Raw genomic sequence first — 18,900 nt, forward strand, 5'->3', positions numbered from 1 at the left:
TAGCTAGCTCAGTTAGCTTTGTCAGGTAGCCTCTCGCCCATGAGAGGCTGCACTGCTGCGTGGTGATATGGAAAGAAAATCGTTCCAACATGCAACCACTCTAGATATATAAATAGCTCTACAGGTAGGAGGAAAAATACGTATTCCAGATGATCAGGTTATATACCACACCCTAACGTCTGCCCCGTCTCTCCATCTCAGCGGATCAGCACTGCGAGTGGCGACGGCAGACACTACTGCTACCCCCACTTCACCTGCGCCGTGGACACAGAGAACATCCGGCGGGTGTTCAACGACTGCCGGGACATCATCCAGAGAATGCACCTGCGGCAGTACGAACTCTTGTGATGGGAGACCGCCTCCGTCAGCCTTCTGTGTTTTTTCTCCACCATTCTGCATCCTTGACGAACCCTTCCTCCTCCTCCCTTTACTCCCTCTCCTCTCTCACCCCTCCCCCCCCCCAAAGAAACCCTCAACAACCCCTGACCACCCCTCCCGTCGAGGACTATGAAGTACTACTGAAGTGTGTCAAATCCTCTTCCTCTTCTTAACTTCTTAGCTTTTTGTACTTCTTCTTTTTGAGACCGATTCATCCCCATTCACCGCCGTGAAAGGAAGGTTGGGGAACAAAGTTGTTGCGTGCCGCTTATTATTTTTTTCTTCTTTTAATCCTTCCTTTTTGAATGCCTTGATTTTTGTCATTCCACTAAGCCTTGGGCTACCTCCTTTTTTTCTTTTCTTTTTTTTAGAAATTTTTTGCCCCTTCGTGTCCTTCTGTTTTTTTGGCTTTGTCGTTGGACCTGGACTGGTGGGTGTGGACGTGAAACACACCTACAGGACCTCAGTGTAGAGGCAGCGTGTGAGCGTGTGTGCAACGAAGAGAAGGAGGAATGCCATGTGAGCGAGCGCATGCGTGTGTGTTTATGTTTGTGTGTCACCTGCCGGTTAAAAAGCCGGCGCCACCACCATGACCTTTGCCCCCCCCCCCCCTTTTTTGACCCCCCTCTGATGCTTCTCCTCTCTCGACAGAGAGGAATGGGAGGGGGAACCGAGTGGATGAAGAGATAAATGCACTTTGCATCAGGTTCCTTAATAACTATTTTTTTTTTGTCGTTGTTGTTGTTTTTTTTTTTTTCTCCAGAGGAAGCATACACACAATGTAGCATCACAATATTTATTACCCTGTCACGATGTTAGCTTGCCGAGCTGCAGGGTGCACCGAGCAGCCGAGAGACATGTGGAGCGAAAGATTAAAAGTGTGAGGGGGGCAGGAAACACGATGACACGAAGACGAAGGATTTAAAAATGAAGGAAAAGGGACTGAGCTCTCTGCACCTTAGCCCTGCTGCCTCCACGGACTCGGACCTGCCTCCTTTTTCCACACAAACCATCCTTTTAGCTTAGAGATACTGATGGGAGGGGAGGGTGGGGGGGACAGGAGAGAAAAATGTATTGTTCTCTTTTTTTTTTTTTTGTTAACTTGTACACTGTGCAAGGTTGAATTATCCTGTACAGACTGTAAAATGTAATATTATTTTGTACAACTTAATTGAAAGAAAAACAAATCTACTTGTAGATCTTTGTGCCTTGATTATGGCTGTACCTGTAAATGAGCTCAGATGTAAGTATGTTTTCGACTGCGCTGTACAGCTTGATGTCAATCTCTATCAGCAGCGGAAGACTGCGGGTAGGGGACTTTCTCTGTAGAGTTTAGTTTTTTCTGGTTTATAAAAAAAGAGGAAATGCTGTTTAGTAAAAAATAAAAAATAGGGAAAAAATCCTAAAAACCTGTATACATTATGCAAATTAACCACTTACCTGCAGTGAAGACCAGATGTTGCAGCGCCATGCCTTTTTTTTTTCTTTTGTTGGTATTATTTTTCCTCCTTTTATTTTTCTGTTTGTTTTGGGGTTTTTTTGTTTTGTTTTTGAATTTCACAGCTTTAAACAAACATTGGAAATCCATTGAAAGTGTCCAAATTGCAACCTGGTGTTGTTTTAATAAGAACCAACGTTTTTTCGATATGAAGTGTGTCTGAGATCTGTACTGATGTGCGTGCCTGTGCGCATGTGTACATAAAACAAACATAGACTCACAGACGCATTGTGTGTGTGTGTGTGTGTGCGCGTGTGTGAGGGCGAGTGAGCGTTGTGTGTAAAATTTTATAAATGTATGTACATGTAAATTTATAGGTCTATATAAATATATATGTACAATTATACATGTTTAATTATGTGTGTGCCTAGGTGTACATACCTATGTATGTATACGGTAAATATGTATACATACACACACAGGAAAGCATGTTTAGAATGGAGATGAATAAATGAGAGCGTGCAATATTAGTGATTCTTTGGTCCTTTGGAGCCATACCCGATGGCACAGGCACTATGAATGTGTGAGCAGCACCCAACAAGACGAGCTCTTCTCCTTGTACAAACAGCATCAGCCTTTTCTTCTGCTACAGTACACGTCTATCCCCGAAAGAGAGTGAACTGACTGGAGGTGCAAAAACCTTGTTTGGCCTGGGAGGATGATTAAATGACATTTTTATTTTCTTTAAATAAAGAGGCACATTAGAGGACTTTGCTTTATTTCCATCTTGGTGTCCAGTTGTGTCCACGTTTGTTACCACTGAAGGGTTTGTTTTTCTTTCTTTTCAGACCTGCAGCGATTAATCGATTAGTTGTCAGCTATTAAATGAATCGTCAGCTATTTTGATAATTGAGTCACTGGTTTGGGTAATTTTTTCAACAAAAAAGAAAAGAAAAAAACAGGGAAAAATGATGTGATTCCAGCTTCTTATATGTAAATATTTTCATTACTCCTCTGGGACATTAAACTGAATATCCCTGAGTTGTGGGGAAAAAAGGCATGTGAGGATGTCATCTTAGGCTTTTGGAAACACTGAATGATAATTTTTCAGAATTTTCTGACAACCAACTAATCGATTAATCTAGACAGTGGTCTATAGCTCAATCTGCAATGAAAATAATTGTCGGTTGCTATTTTGGTAATCAATCAATCGCTTCAGTCATTTTCTCAAGCAAAAATGACAAACATTTGCTATCCCAGCCTCTTAATGTGAGGATTTGCTCCTTTTCTTTGTCATTCATGAAACTGAATCAAGAGTTTATGGGTTCTGGTTTCACAAAAGCAGCATTTTAAAGACTTCCCTTTGGGCCTTGTGAAAGTGTGATTAACATTCTTCACAATCTTTTGAAACATTTTACATATGCGAATCGTGAAAATGAGGTAGATTAATCCACAATGACGTAGCGTAGGGTGTCGGCTTGTCTTTAAAAATCAGAAAACGTCTTGAACTAAATTTTTATTCATTTTTGGTCTTAAAAGTAACAAAAAAGTCTTAAGAGTTAAATCTATGAGGTTTTAATTGCCACAAATGTTTCATCTTATTTAATTATTTCATCCTTTCATACTTTTCTTTGAGTCCACATTTGTACCACTTGATACTTAACTCACTCTAATTACTATATTACTACATTAAACCAGCCACTGCAGGTGGAGACTGTACCTTACCTGACAGAACTTGCCTGCAATGCCTGAATAACAATAAGATGATTTGGAGAAGAAATATAAACTCCAAATTTTTATATTTGCAATATCAACGAGGTGAAAGATCGGTTGATGAAAAATCTTTCTCTTCTGATTGAAATCGTCTTCCCCAAAACCACAGAGTGCACCTTTAAAGTGGGTTTGAAAGTATCTCAAAAAGGTCCTTAAAAGAATTAAAGTGTCTGGTACCTGTAGACGTCCTGCTGTCCAGGATGCTACAGTGGAGTCGAGGTGCGGGGCCTCAGTGTCTGCGGGACACTCAGTATCTTTACTGTGTTTCAGCACAGTTGTTGTGGTGTAAACACAGCAGACACTCTGACGGGTCGTGGCAGGAAAAGAACAGCTTTTACTAATAACATTAAAGATGGCTTCAGTCCCGTGGTGTCGACTGTTCCAGTCACACTGTTCTGATGATTCGTTCAATTCATTATTTCATGAAACAATGAATTGATTAATCATTAATGAAAATCATCATTAGCTGCTGCCCTGGTTATAATGAAGCACCTTTTGGACCAGTCAAACCCAAGCAATCTGAAGACGACGCTCTGGGCGAACTCTTCGTAGGCCAAACTATTGTTGTTGAAGATTCCAACAGTCACTGGAGAGATGACTTGAATGCGCCAGTGTAAAAATAATCAACAGATTAAAAAACCGTGTAGTCGCAGCACTGGTGTTGGCCGACTTACAACGCTACTAAATATGTCCTCACACACAGGGATATTATGGCGAGTGGTTAATAAATGTATATTGTGTCACACTTTGTACAACCCTAAAGAAATGATTGGTGGAGGATGAATACGAGATATTTTTAAACCTTAACACAAGTCGGTTGACAACACTTTTACGAAGGTAATATCTTGTAGTGCTTTTACTCCCTTTTTTTTTTTCAAATTTGACATTTGATATCTTGCATCCATCACATTCATTTCTTTTGTTTACCATGATGTTGTGTTCTCCTCTGCCGCCATTCTCCAGGTTTTGAAAAGTCAGACTGAAACATTCCCTGATATTTAATAGTTCATCCATAAAGTGACAGTTCTTCATAACACAGAGTCAAAGTGCACATCGACCTTGAGTTTACGCTCTAAAACAGACCTTAAGATTCTGATTTATTATGTACAATTCATCATAAATTCGAATAAAATTGAAACAATTTGGCAAAACCCTCACAAACATTTGGCACAGAAAGTCATCGGCAAATATACTCAGATATGTATCATAAAAACAGCGAGGAACGAGTGGCTCATTGAACACCAACGACAGAAACAAACAGCTGGTGAGACAATCGGGGTGGGTGTTTACATCAGATCACAGCTAACATCAGAGTGAGGAGACATAAACCACCTTGAAACTATACCACCTTAAATCAGACCAGGGACAGTTAGTATTTACATATGTACTCGTTGGATTTGTCTGACTGAACTCCGCGTGTGTGAACTTTCTAATGATTCTGCCAGAAAGAGGAAAACTTTTACTTTTCTGTGTTTAAAAACCTCCTAAAAACACCAGTGATGATTATGGCACACATCTGCAACTGTCATCCCCGGCTATGACCTCATCATCATCATCATCATCATCATCTGGAGTGAGTAAGTCCTTGAAAGACATCTATAAGGTATTTTCATGTCCTTCACAGTGACACACAAATCGAGGTTGAACGGGCAGATTCTTTTAAACTGTTCGGGTTCACATCGCATTATTTACCCGCTCTGCTGTCCAGGGGCACGCTGGGTAATGTAGTTCACAGGGACTTGTGCTTCCCCAGCAGGAAGAGGCTGAGGCACTGCAGCAGGCCCTTCATCCAGAGACAGTGAGCCAGGAAGAGCAGCAGCAGGCAGGCGCCGGCCGAGCAGTAGACGCCGATCACCGTGCTCTCCTCCGGCAGGAAACACTTGGACAGAGCGTAGCTGCCAGGTGACACTGAGGCCTGGGGTGGTGGTGGTGGTGGTGGTGGTCGGGGGGGAGAACAAGATAATATGGGTTAGAGGTGATGATCAGCGTTAATATCAGCAGAGGAGCCACTGGGCCACCAGGGGGCCTCCAAGAATAGAAAATGTGAACTCTTCTGCTTCCCAGCACATGAGACATTCTGGGAGCATGAGGACATCATTAAGAATCATGGATATGAGACACTAACACGCCTTTCCTCCACAGTCCATTCTCCCTCTCTGTCTGTTTCTGTCTTGTTACTGCGTTATGTCTGCCGTGCGTGATTTGCAATCTGATGTTGGGAAGGCGACATGCAATGAAGTCAAAATAATCCATAATTCCCCTCAAGTGTATAAAAACTGAAGAAGCTACAGTGGAAGGGCGACCTGATGAAACACACAGTTATTGTTCAAGAAAATAACAGATTTCTCTGGATTTTAACATTTTGGATAATGTACACAACTCAACATCATAGATGGTCAAACATCATATTTCCTCCGTTTTCTCATTAACTTGGAAAAACAGCATTTGTTATTCTGAGATATTGATTTTAATAACTCGTCATCTTGACAAAACAAATCAAATTTAACAGGAAATTTTAATTTGACATTTTATTGCAGTAATGTTACCTTTACCTACCTTAGTTACCGCCGTTAATTTTTAACTAGTCTAAACACTGTTGGGTAGTTTAATCTGTAACATTATGTCATTGATTTGATAATCATAGTTTGTATCAATAATCTGAATCTGCGAAGAAACAAGTAGCTGAAGCAAAATAAAAAGTGCAATATTTGCCTCAGATCTGCAGTGGAGGAATGTAAGTAGCTTAAAATGGAATTGCTAAAGTATAAGTCCCAAAACTGTGCTTGAGTAAATGTGCTTAGTTACTTTCCACCTCTGGAAGCAAAACGTTAAAGGAGCAGTATGTAAGAATTGGCGCCCTTTTGAATTCACACTCCAAACAAACAGGACCAGCTTCTCACCAGAGTAACCGCTAACTGCTGCTAAGTGCTGCTAACTGTATTCTCTTTATACAACCGCGGCTCCAGCTACGGTTAGCTCGTTAGCTCAGTTAGCCATGCAACTAGCTGGACTACCAGGGGAGTGTTTTTGGTGTTTTCGCCGCTAGTGCAGGAACCTCGGCCTGCTGGGAGAAAGAGGTTTTCAGGGCCCGGGGTCACAATACACAGCCGTCTTTCATGTGACCTCAAACACCACTGTCATCACATTCTGTTGAAGGTTTTGCTTATTTTTGATTGTCTTAAACTAAAATTCCTACAAATTGCCCCTTTAAGAGTCACACAGCTTAAGAATGAGCTGAAACTGGCTGCAAATGGAGATTCCGTTGATATATTATTATTACAAAATATTGATTAACACCGCTTTAGTGTTATTATTCTATATTTACATCATTTCTCGTCACTCATCAAATTTACTCATTTCCGAGCCGGTCTCTCCAGCCGACGTCATCTAGACTCACCAGGATGAAGCTGGGGTTGTTCCTGTTCCTCCAGCTGAAGGACGGCACGCTGATTTCTGGGTACTTGTTGTCATGGAGAACCTCACATCCGCTGTGGGTGTGTCCACTCAGGATGAGGCGGGGCTTAAACCACTGCAGCAGCTGAGGAGAGAGAGAGAGAGAGCACCACATCGAAACCTCAGAGGCCAGTTGCCGCTCGCTTACATCATCAGTTTCATCATCATCATCGCCGTCGTCTGCCGCCTCTGTGCAGGAGTGTTTCTGACAGCAGACTGTACATTAATTGGATGAGGGCGCTTCAGAGGAAAGAGAGAGAGAGGGAGGGAGGGAGGGAGAAATGGCAGCAGAGGCGGTGTGATGAGACTGCAGAGTGCTCACCCTCTGTGAGGCCTCCTTAGACAACACGTCATACTTCTCCCTGAACAGCAGGTGTCGCTCTGCAGGCGGCGCGGCGTCCTGTCCTGTGCAGCCGGCGTCGCTCACCCTGTACAGAGGATAGTGCTGGAGGACAGCGCACAGGGGGAACACGAGCAGCACTTCATCATTTAGACTCTAAAATCACATTTTATATTTCTGAGAGGCAGAGGGGATTGTGATTTCAAAACCGTCTCTTTTTTCTGTGGTATTTGTCTTCCTCATTTTTTCCCTGTAACTGTAATTGTGCTTTGTAGAAACAACAAGTGTCGAGCGTCGTGCTCATAAAAGCTGCTGGACTGAACTGATTGACAGGCGTTTATTTCGCAGACCCCGAGAGAGTCCAAACAATATCTGCAACGACAAACAAACATGCAGCCAAGAAACTGTTGAAAGGAAATAAATAAAAAAAACCCCACTGGATTAATACTTTTGCTGAAACAAGTAATCAAATAATAAATGTGTCAGTCAAACTAAAATTAATCATCGGCACTCAATTTGATAGCAGAGTCATTGTTTCAGTCAATGAGGAAGGAGGAAAGCTTCTCAAATGTGATTATCTGTCGCTTGTTCCCACTTTATATAATTGTAAATTGAATATATCTGGGTTTTGGACTATTGGCCGAACAGTAATCTGTAACTTGAAGACGTCGCTTCGGGCTTTTGTGCTCATCGTAGTGGGCAGTTTTGACTATGTTTTAAGACTTGACAACTTCATCAACAATGAAATTAGTCAGCAGTGTTGGCCGTTTGTTAGGTTAAACTAACAAAACACTATAAAAAGAGTAAAGATTCAGCCACTTTTACTTTACATCAGATGGAGTAAGATGTTAAAAATCATCATATTCCACAAGCATCTTAACAGATGACTGAAACTGAACAAGGTTTGGACTCTGCTTCATGTAAAATGAAGTGGCTGAAAGAGAAGATTTGCTTGTTTCACTTTACTTTTTATTGTTTAAAAGTTCTGGTTTAGTCTCTTATTAATTTTTCTTTTTCGCAGCTCCAGTGAAGATATCTGCTTAAAAAAGGATGTAAATAATTTTTTTTGTTCAAATCAACTTAGGATCTTGGGGCTTCTGGAGATTTTGATCACATTGGACAAGACGTATGGAGCTATTTTATGTTTTGTGCAGATGTTCTGCAACATTTTTTCATCCTTATCTATTTCAGTTGTCTGGGAGAACACCGTTTTCCTTCAAAGCTCCTGCAATGTTTTGTGGACTCCAAAACTTAATGCTGGGTAATGCTGCTCTTGGAACTTGGGGGGGGGGGGGGGGGGGGGAAATTAAACTGTCCAAGTCGGAAACTAGGTCAAGTGAAGTGAACAATTACCTCTTACCTTTTCATCGCTTCTTACATTTTACGCGTGTTTTGAAAAGTGCTGTCACAACAGCTTGATTGTCGGCATTTTTCACTTCCACTTGGTTGATTTTAATGCTTGACAGAAGTCTTTGCGAGCGTGAGGAGGGAGCAGACTCCTCCTGTCTCTCTTTAAGTGCCCTAACTTGTTAAATCAGCCGCTGCAGGTGCTGGTGGAGCTCACAGATTGTCCATGCAAACATCGGTTCGTCCATGTTTTCATGAGCAAATGCACCGGGACGCATTTAGGAAGTAGGGAATACCTGTGTGCCACTGTCTCCTCGTATTTGGTGAGGGAACACATCAGAACTTAACTGACAAAGACTTCATCTAAAGGCATTTGTATGTGTATTTTTATTCTATTTAGATTTGGAAGTACAATCAATTGTTTCAGTTATTCTTCTTTATTCTTTACATCTAGTTTTCATTTAGTGTTCAGTTAAGTATAACCACCTCGTTTGGCGACTGCTTAATGTTTGAGACGAGTGCTTCTGATGAACAATGAGAGGAGCCTGGTAAGTTTTAAGTTTTTTCAGAGAATATACAGCACGCTTGGTTCACCTGTAGCATGATGGGGGGTGTGGGAGGATAGACCTGCGAGCCCTCACAGCTGTCCGTCACTCCGCTGCTCGCCTGCGAATTCTGCAGAAAAGACGACGTAGAGAACTCATCAGCTGTCTCGCCCGCCATCCGTCCTCGAACATCATCCAACATATCTACTTCATATCTCTCCTCCTCCTGTTCGCAATCAGCCATCACTTCAAATGTGCATTTGTAAGAGCAAAGAACAAAACGCTTGCTGGAGGTGCGACCGAGCTTCGGATGAAAGTGTATTTTTTGACTCGAGCCTTTCGCACTTGATGAGCAGCAGCAGCAGAGTGTGTTAGAGGTGCTGACAGTGTGAACGAGTGCCACTGACTTCTTCCCACCTGAAGAGAACAGTTGAGGTCTCTGGAGAGTTTGATCAGCTCCTTCTCCACCGACTGGCAGATGGGGCAGCCGTCACCGTGCAGGGCCACGCTGTTCACCAGCAGAAAGCTGAGGAGAGGGAACAAAGTGTCTCAGTAACTGCAGCGCGATCCAGAGGAGCTGCAGAGACACAGCGTGTTATCACGTCTGTATTCCGGGTCGATTCTTTGAAGAACACGCTCAAGCTATATCTAAATCATTACGACAACACCTACGCTAATGTAGCATTATAGAACTGAGCAACACTGCCGGGAAAACAAGGTTATTTGTCTCAGTAAACACAAGATCGCAAGATTCATGAATCAGTTTCTATCCTTGTCTAAACATTTACCTGTATATATATACACACACAGTGCAGCAACCAAAAGCTAATCAAGTGCCTGTGGATTTTTAATAAAGCCATCAAAGCATTTCAAGATGATTTGCTGAAATTACAGACCTTTATAGGGTTTAATACTACATATTTTAATAATAAATATACATAAATAAATAATAAATATTTGTTTTTTTGACTCATTTCGATTGAAGTTCAAATGCCTTTAAAAACTAACTATTAATTCTAAAAAAGTGTCAACATTTTCTGATTCCAGCCCCTTTATTGTGTATTTTTCCTAGTTTCTTTCCTCGTCTATGACAGTAAACTGAGTATCTCAGAGGTGTGGACAAAACAAGACATTTGAAGGCGTCATTCTGGGCTTTGGGGAACACTGATCGGCATTTTACACCATTTTCTGACACTTTATAGACCAGTGGTTCCCAAACAAGGGGGCGAGGTGAGGCTAAATGAATGAGGGATGGTTCCGCTCTGCTAGCAAAGCATTGAGAGCAAAGTTTGTGACTGGACTCCCAGATAACTGTAAAAAAGAAAATAAATCTACACAAACATGAAAAACGTCCAAAACAAAAGACAAGAAAATACGACAAGGCACATCTCGCCCTCGGCTCCACCAGCTCAGTGAGAATCCTTTGAAAGCACTAAATGCTGATTTAGAGCAGACTCAAGTTTCACTTCTAATGCTTCCACTATGAAAGTGACTCTTTCCTTATTCATTTTTTTGATGACACACCGAAGCTGCAGCTCTGTATTAATAACAGACAACGACTGAGATCAGAGGGGGAGCCGGCAGAAGAACCTCTGCCAGAGACCAAACAACAGGTCCATGATCAGTCGCAGCTCTACATGTTCCTTATCAGTTCATACAGACATGCACAGCTCCTGTGCAACAGCCATTTCTATTACATTTCTATCTGATTATCAGGCGGCCTTCTCAATATGCAGCATGTTCCACAAAGGACAAAGACTAAAAACACACGTTACTTTTGGAATTGTATAATAAGTTCCTTTTAATTAATTGTATGGTTTTGGTAGGTGTTTAAGTATATTTTTTGGCCTTGTTATGGCTTTATTGCTAGGACAGGAATGAAGCGTCCGAACATGGGACGCCTGCTCCACCAGCTGAGCTGATGGAGGACCCGTTTGCTTAGTTGGTATTAAAAGGAGGTGTTTTTAATAATTAACTTACTTTTTGAATAATTTTGTCTTTATTCTTATATAATATGTCCATCATATCAAATCATTTCTGTTTATACTGGAGTTCTTCAACCTCATTTTCTTTAAAAAGTCCCTGTTTTTCTGATGTTTGTCCTCAAACCAAAGATCAACCCACCGAAACGAACAAGAACTGGCGAATATTAAACTTTGCTTTAAGACAAAATGAAAGATTCATCCCCCCCATTGACAGACTTCAGGAAAACTGAGGCTTCTGAGCCTTTTCAAACTCCACTGCAAACAAAAAAAAGACTTGACAGGAGGGAGGGTTTTATAGCGCTCACTGAATGTGAATCCATACTGACGTCAAAGACAGTGTGTTCATTGACGCACACTGTGAAGGAATGCTGTCTGTTATTTATGCCGATTAGGAGATATTCAAAACCTCCGGACCATTTTACTGCCTGTCATCTTGCTTAAAGGCACTTTTCTGCAGCAGCAGAGTGCCTCGGGGGGATTAAACCCGTGACCTTCCCGCCTGCTGAGTCACATCCCTGCAGCGGCGTCGCGGGTCAGCCCGTCACTTACTTGACTCCCTTCTTGGTGACGATCCTGGTGGAGGAGGCGTTGAAAACCTTCTCGAAGCGCTGCAGCTTGAACCAGTCCATCCTGCGGGGAGACACAATGTGCTCGTCACACGGCAGCAAAAAAAAAGAAAGAAAAAAAAAAAACCAAAACCTGCTGCTCGGTCTGTCACGTCTGTCTGTCACACGGCGTTACATAAGAGCCGTGCCATTTCGCTTCCTGCCGCACGAGTCCAATCAAAGCACACACGAGCGTCTGCATAATCCCACATTTCTGAATCACAGGCGGAAAATGCTAAACTGTGGGAGGGTTTCGTGCATGTCGTTATGTTTGCTTTCGCTGCCTCTACCCCCCCCTGAGAAATTAAGAACAACGGTTTCCAGCAGGAGAGCTGTTACGTGCGGGGTGGGGGGGTGGACACAACAAACGCAATGTCCCTGCAACACAATGCAATCCAACGACAACAACAACACCACAAACACACAGGCTCAAGAGTAAAGTCGCGAATGACCTCGTTAAGAGCTCAACATGAGAGACATGACAGTTTGTCAGATCGCTGTTTATGGTTCAGGTGCTTCTGTCAGGGCTGTAGCTGTTTTTCCTGACAGATTTGTTTTAATGGGACGTTATGAAACAAACTCTTATTTCCAAGGTCAGGAATGAACCGTCAATCTCAACACAAATGTCATTACATTTCACAAAAGCATCATTTATTTTTGTTTAATAGTTTAAGCTGTTAATACAGCCGGTTTGGAGCTCATAATGAGTTGATTAGACTCCAGAAACAATGTTTGGGACGCTGGCTTGAGTATTTGGGGCTTGCTTGTGACTTTCACCTCAAATTTAAAAGGAAACTTCACAGATATCGCAGATATTTCAGGGATATCGTCCACAGCTGGCATTGGACTTAAAAATACACCTGAAAAACTCAACAGCAATGCCTCTTCCCATAAATCATGACCCGGTTACTGAAGATAATCCACAGACCTTGTTGAGAGCTTCGACTCTGGGACAAGAGACTTGTGCTGGCGACAGCGCAGAATTGAAAAACTTCGCCTCTATCGCTCCGTGCCGCGATTCAGCTCAACTTCGACCTCAAGTGATTTAAAGTGCTCACCACCCAGAGAGTCATCAAAAACAGCAAACCATAATATCATATGGATTAGGAATGTAAAAATACACACATGTGGAGGCGCTCTGACACACACATAAACAGGTAACAGGGTTAACAAGATGGCTGAGGTGAGTACACTCAGCAGGTGAGGTCAGGACACACCCTAATGAAGAGAAACGTGTTTTCAGTTCAGATTTGAGAGTGTCAACAGGGCTTGAACACGAAGGAGAGGGTTAGTCCAGAGAATTGGAGCTGTGTGAGGAACGGTTAAGTCGTAAATCTATGAGGGAGCCAGACCATCTCAAGCTTTATAGGCTAGAGGGAGGCTCTTACATGAACAGGTAACCTTTTGTCTCCGTGTCCTCCGTGAAAGTGCTCACCACAACGTCTGTGGATCATCTTGAGTAACCGGGTCATGGGTTCTGGAAACAGATACCGCTGTTGAGTTTTTAAAAAATTGATTTTTTGGGGGGCGCCTTGAGCATCACAAGTCAAGTGCCACGTACTTCCATTAGATATTGGAGAGAAATCAGACATTTCTACAGCTGATAGCTCCGAAACTCTGGATCTCACACCAAAACGGCGTAAGAAAATGTGTGTTTTTGTTTTGGGGCTGAGCTGTCTTTTGTCGAGGACAGTGAGTCTAAAACATATCAGAATCCTAAGTCCACGTTATTATTATGCAGTTGTACTGTATAATGCTGCTCTTTGAAGGATGCAGCTCGTATCATATCTATTCCTCTCTCACTAAAAAAGATACAACACAAAAATTCCAAAACAACGCGGGTGTCTGATCGTCTTTCGGTACCTACTCTGTTTGTGGCTCTCAACCTCACGCCTATTAATTGGGTGTTTATGGCAACAGGATGATGCATGTGGGTAGCACATTATAAAACCGTTTAATTTATGTTTTGCACAGCATCCCAGCGTTTTTGGATAGGATCTTTCTGTCATGTTTCCCCCTTGATTTCTTTTCCATATGCTCCAAATCTCTAAAAACAACTCATCAGACACGACCCCTCAGTGTTCTCACCGGTACCTCACTGCTTTTACCGTGTCCAACCCCTTTAATACAACACCTTCATGCTGTTGGCTCACGGTCAAATACTCTGTCAATGGTTAAGCCGTGTGAACGATGTGGACAATGTCCTTTTAAGCTGAAATGTTTTATACTGGCTGCAGTGTAAGAGAATGCGGCTTTTATTGACATTTCTTGGCAGCTGATACCCGTCTACTCTGGTCAAAGTCAAAGCCAAACATGAAGTGGCAAACAGAGAAACCAAAACCCTTATCTTATCGCCACTCCGTGCACAGGCTTACCCAGGGTAGCTGATCACACCGTTTACGAGACTAAAGGTTAGACATAAAAAAAACAACAAAAAAAACAATAGCTCTACAGAGCTGCAGGCGTGTTCTTACTCATAATGGAAACCGATGTCGTGGTTCCCAACCAGCACAACCAGTTCTGTGTCAGTGGAATGCCTGAACATCCTGTGGAAGCGGCGCACGTCGTCCTCCCAGTGCTGCAGACACACAGAAAAACAACACAAACACACAAGCTGAAGCAGGTTTAGGCGCAGGCCTCTAATAAGACAGTCCCCTGGGAAGCTCATGAGAGATAATAGGATCTCTGAGGGTCACCCAGGAGCCCCCACGGGTGGCTGAGTCGGGCTGCTTTGATTCAGACTCCAGATTCAATTTTGCACCTGCAGGGACCCGAAACGGCTCACAAGAGGCCTTTAATTACATCAGTGCTGCGTGTTTACATGAGGATTTTTACATCCTGATGTGTCTGTAAACGACTCCACGATGCTACTTTTAATTGGCGCTGATGAAACAATTAATCGACTGATGGAAGATTAATGCGATTATAATTATCAAATCACTGAAATGGCAGATATTTGCTGGTTTAAGGCTCTTAAATGTGAAGATTTTCTTCTTTTTTATGATTCAATTTGAATACATTTGGGGTTTTTTGACAGCTTCGCCCCTCTCCATCCCCTAGTAGCAGAGAGAGTGTTGTTGAGTTGTGTATATTTCGGTCCTTTGTCTAACTGACGTTTGTAAAGTGTCGTCTGCAGCGTCGACCATGACTGTGAAACCCAAAGAACCAAAACAGTCAGTTTTTATTCTAGGTGAATAACAAACTAGATTTTGCCTGCTGTTACTTGAGCCTACTGTCCACCATTTACAGATCAAACAGTTTATCAGAAAAGAAAATGATCACTAGCTGCAGCCGTACTTTGTCAGGAAGCTTGGTCAGGAAACAATGAGTCAATTAAGTATAATTAATGAATCATTAAAGTCAAATGCCATGTGTTTAAAACACTTTGCTGCTCTTCTGTGTTCAGTATAATTCTAATTGAATATCAGACAGTCATGAGGACGTTACTTGGCAGTCTGGTGACTCGTTCCTCACCATTCCATTGTGTGCACCAGGAACTGACTGATTATTAGCCTGGCCAATCATCTGGGCTGATATTTTACATATTCCGATTATCTTATCTATCAGTGTATTTTTGTGTCCGGTTGCCAATGAAATCTATTGGCTTCAAAAATGCACTACTTAGGTTCCTTCTTCTGTTCGTAATCTCACACACAACACTTTCTGATTGGTGGCACTCTATGAGTAACAGCCCGATTTTGCAAAGTAACTTGTAACAAAAGTTATGAAATAAATGTAGTGGAGCAACATGGAAATACAAAAGTAAAGTACCTCAAAATGGTAATTTAGTACAGGATTTGAGTGAACCGTAGTTAGTTACATACAAGATTGGTCCAAATATCTGTTCAAATCTGTCACACCACATTATCAATCCAGAAAATAACGGCGAGATTAACTGACAATAGGGATAATTGTTAGTTGCAGCATATTTCAAATAAAACCAGCAATTGAAGGATGTCTTCTGTGGTAACAGTCGACTGACATCTTTGAACACTGTCAGTCATGTAAACCGATCTGATCAGTCAAGAGAAAGAATCAATAGCTTTGAAAACAACCTCTAGCTGCAGACCTGCTGTCAGTGTTCCCTTTCCGCAAATTCAAACATCTGCGTCCTTTGTCTTTCTTAAAAAACACCAACCAAGTGAATACAAATTGCACAAGACATGCCAGCCGAGCGTTTTTAAACGGAAGAGGAAGCTGATGGGGGAACATGATAGATTAGTGGAGATTTTGCAGTCTGCAACCTCTGTTTCTTCCTTTTTTTAATGAGGTGCAGCACTGTGCAGCAGCTTCCTCTTTCTTCTTCCTCACATGATGGATCCAATTTGACAATCCAGTAATAGATGTCTGAGAATTCCCAGGGGGTGGGGGGGTATTTTTCTTCCTCAAAGCAGGATGGGTGCTGCTGCAGCTGCTGCTGTTGTTATTGTTGGTGTTTTCCTCACAAAAAAACAAAAAACAAAAAAAAAACCCTGCAGCCTCTTGGTGCCTGGGTGGCACAAAATGATGGTGGCCGGTGCTCTGCATCTGTGTACTGTTCCCTCACAAGCATCAACACCACCACCACCACCATCATCATCATCATCATCATCATCATAAGCTCTATGGGTTTGCAGACAAGGGTTGGGGGGGGGGGCTCTGCGTTACCTTTTGCGTGCTCCACTTGCCTTCGTCGAAGATATCCCCGAGAATAAACACAATTTCGGGCCTGAGCAGCCACAGAGCGGTTTGGAAAGCTCTCTCCATCTGCCATTCCCTGCGCGTTTTGGAGACAACAAGTATCGTTATTCGGTGCTTTTTTTTTTCTTTTTCTTTCTTTCTTTTTTTTTTTTTTTGTTTACAGTTCCCGCAGAGGAGGCGAGCACACACAGGTGGTGGTGATGGACTGCCTCCAAAATGTGTAACATGACATTTACCTCCTCAGCTTGTCGAACCAGTGTCCCCCGACGGCTCCGAGGAGGTGGGTGTCCGACAGCACCATGGCGCGGACCGCGGAGTCCAGCGGCTGCCCGTCGATGCCCTCTCCGCCGCGAGCATGGCCGGTCTTCGGCCAGGCGCACTTGAGGATGGTCGGGAAGTAGATGAGATACTCGCAGAAGAAGAAGGCACCGCCGACCACGAGAATCAGCAGCACCGCGACCATCCATCTGACGCTGAACCTCGGCATGTCTTTGTTATTCGGCGTTTGGGATGCCCTGAACTGGCGCACTGGCGGTGATGGAGCGGTCCATGAGGCATCTTCCCCTCTTCCAGACCGACTGCTCAGGTCTCCAGCCGTGTGATGCTCATGGCAGGCTGCCTCTGAGAGAAAAAGCTCCGCGTCGGGTCCGGCTGGCGAGAAGATATGAGATGTTTGGTTTTTTAAAAAAAGTCCCCTGTCTGCGGAGGACAGTCGAAGGAACAGCAGCCTGCCGCGGTTTCCCCACTCTCGGCTCCTGTCAGCACTCCAGCGCCAAACTGCAGGCACTTCCGGTGAGCGGTTTTTTTTTTCAAAATAAAACGATACAAAGAAAAACAAACGACCATGAGGATCAACTGTAAATGATGAGTTCTGGGTAATAATTGTGACCTGCCTGTTTTACTACTGTTGATGGTGATTCTGTTGTGTTCAGGGGTGGTGTATTAGGGAGGTAGGAGGAAGTAATCTCTCTCTCTCTCTCTCTCTCTCTCTCTCTCTCTCTGTCTCTCTCTGTCTCTCTCTCTCTCTCTCTCTCTCTCTCTCTCTCTCTCTCTCTCTCTCCCTGGCAGGCACGTGCACAATGGGGGAGCAAAGGGGGCTTGTGCACCTGCCCATTTGCCCCTGATGTCCAGAGTGCTCATTTGTAAAGGTGTATTGTTTTGTGGGATTTTAAAGGTCCCACTGTTTTTCATCAGTTTCACACAGCTGTCCGAGGTCTAACAACGCTGTATTCGATATGCATTACCCCAAACCCATCTGTGGTCCTGAACTTCAGCTGTCCTAAATTCACTCAAGTGAGCTCTGCTGAGAGCAGGCTGTTTCTGTGCCTGCACCTTTAAATGCTAATGAGCTCCGTCTATCAAGTGCCTTGTCTGCTACACCATGGACATAATATAGGTAGCACTGGGATGAGCCGTTTATGTGTTGGGAGAAAAAACAATATTTTAACAACTGCCGATGTATGATTTGCACTGACCCTTTGCAGTTTACCATCTTACCATTTTTTCACTTTCGGGACATCAGAGCAAGGACAGTGTGGGCGCATGACATGATCGATGGGTAAAAACGCGGTGAGTATTAATCCTGCGGCCAGGAACAAGAAAAAGAGTGACGTCACTAGTGCCTTTCTGAAAAGCTGAGCGATTTTCATCCAGAAGCGCTCAGGGCGGCTGCCCAAAAAAGGCCCAGTGTTTTATTGTTTTCATGTTTATCATATTTCTGATGATATTTCATTCAAATGTTTGACATCTTTTGTTTGAAAAATGACTCAAACAAATAACTGATTATTAAAATAGTTGGCAATGAACTTTCCTTCGATCCTAATTGATTAATCATTGCATCTCCATGCATTCCATGTGCGCCCTCTAAAAGTGTCTGTGCGGCCCTGCTCACTGGTGAAATATAGGTCAGAACAAAGTGGCAAAGCTGGTGATGTGTGTGTGTGTGTGTGTGTGTGCATCTGAAAAACACCCCTGATAAGCTCACTTGGAAATGGTGATTTTTTTTTAAATAAAAAAAACATTTTGTCAGGTAAGATTACATTTACAAAAGCATTTGGGATTGAAAAGTTCAAACATCACAGCATGAACCACAAAATGCCCTTAATGTGACCACGAATAGCAACAAGACTTCAGATTTCAGCCATTTGCAGGGTTGACTTTAATTTTTACCAAAGTTACATTGTAACATATAATCTTTACTTTTACTCAAAGATGAATTTGGGGGTTACCTTATGTAGTTAGACTGATATCAATTAAATTAAACGGCTACAAAATGAATTTAAAGAAGAGAGAGAAAGAAAATCATTTCATACCTGGGAGATATGGGCCTATACAAAGTGGCAAAACATCAGCTGGT

At 42.8% G+C, this 18,900-nt stretch overlaps 2 protein-coding genes across 4 annotated transcripts in view; one reads left to right on the plus strand and one right to left on the minus strand.

Moving 5' to 3' along the window:
• The window catches only part of LOC119011050 (guanine nucleotide-binding protein G(olf) subunit alpha), a 49,838-nt gene extending 47,253 nt beyond the window's left edge, over window positions 1–2,585 (plus strand). For all 3 annotated transcript variants that reach the window (XM_037083825.1, XM_037083826.1, XM_037083827.1), the window contains one exon: window positions 202–2,585. In XM_037083825.1, the coding sequence (XP_036939720.1) occupies window positions 202–348 (147 nt within the window). In that variant the 3' untranslated portion in view covers window positions 349–2,585. The remainder of the gene's footprint in view (window positions 1–201) is intronic.
• Window positions 2,586–4,569: 1,984 nt separating this feature from the next.
• On the minus strand, window positions 4,570–17,285 carry mppe1 (metallophosphoesterase 1). The gene is made up of 9 exons (XM_037084322.1): window positions 16,781–17,285; window positions 16,512–16,620; window positions 14,339–14,442; window positions 11,809–11,889; window positions 9,692–9,800; window positions 9,324–9,404; window positions 7,365–7,487; window positions 6,987–7,127; window positions 4,570–5,504 (listed from the first exon to the last, which is right to left on the minus strand). The coding sequence occupies exons 1-9, from the start codon at window positions 17,029–17,031 to the stop codon at window positions 5,319–5,321; spliced, it is 1,185 nt and encodes a 394-aa protein (XP_036940217.1). The 5' UTR covers window positions 17,032–17,285; the 3' UTR covers window positions 4,570–5,318.
• Between the last annotated feature and the right edge of the window lie 1,615 nt (window positions 17,286–18,900).

Source organism: Acanthopagrus latus, chromosome 21 (assembly GCF_904848185.1).
Source record: "Acanthopagrus latus isolate v.2019 chromosome 21, fAcaLat1.1, whole genome shotgun sequence".
Classification (NCBI taxonomy): domain Eukaryota; kingdom Metazoa; phylum Chordata; class Actinopteri; order Spariformes; family Sparidae; genus Acanthopagrus; species Acanthopagrus latus.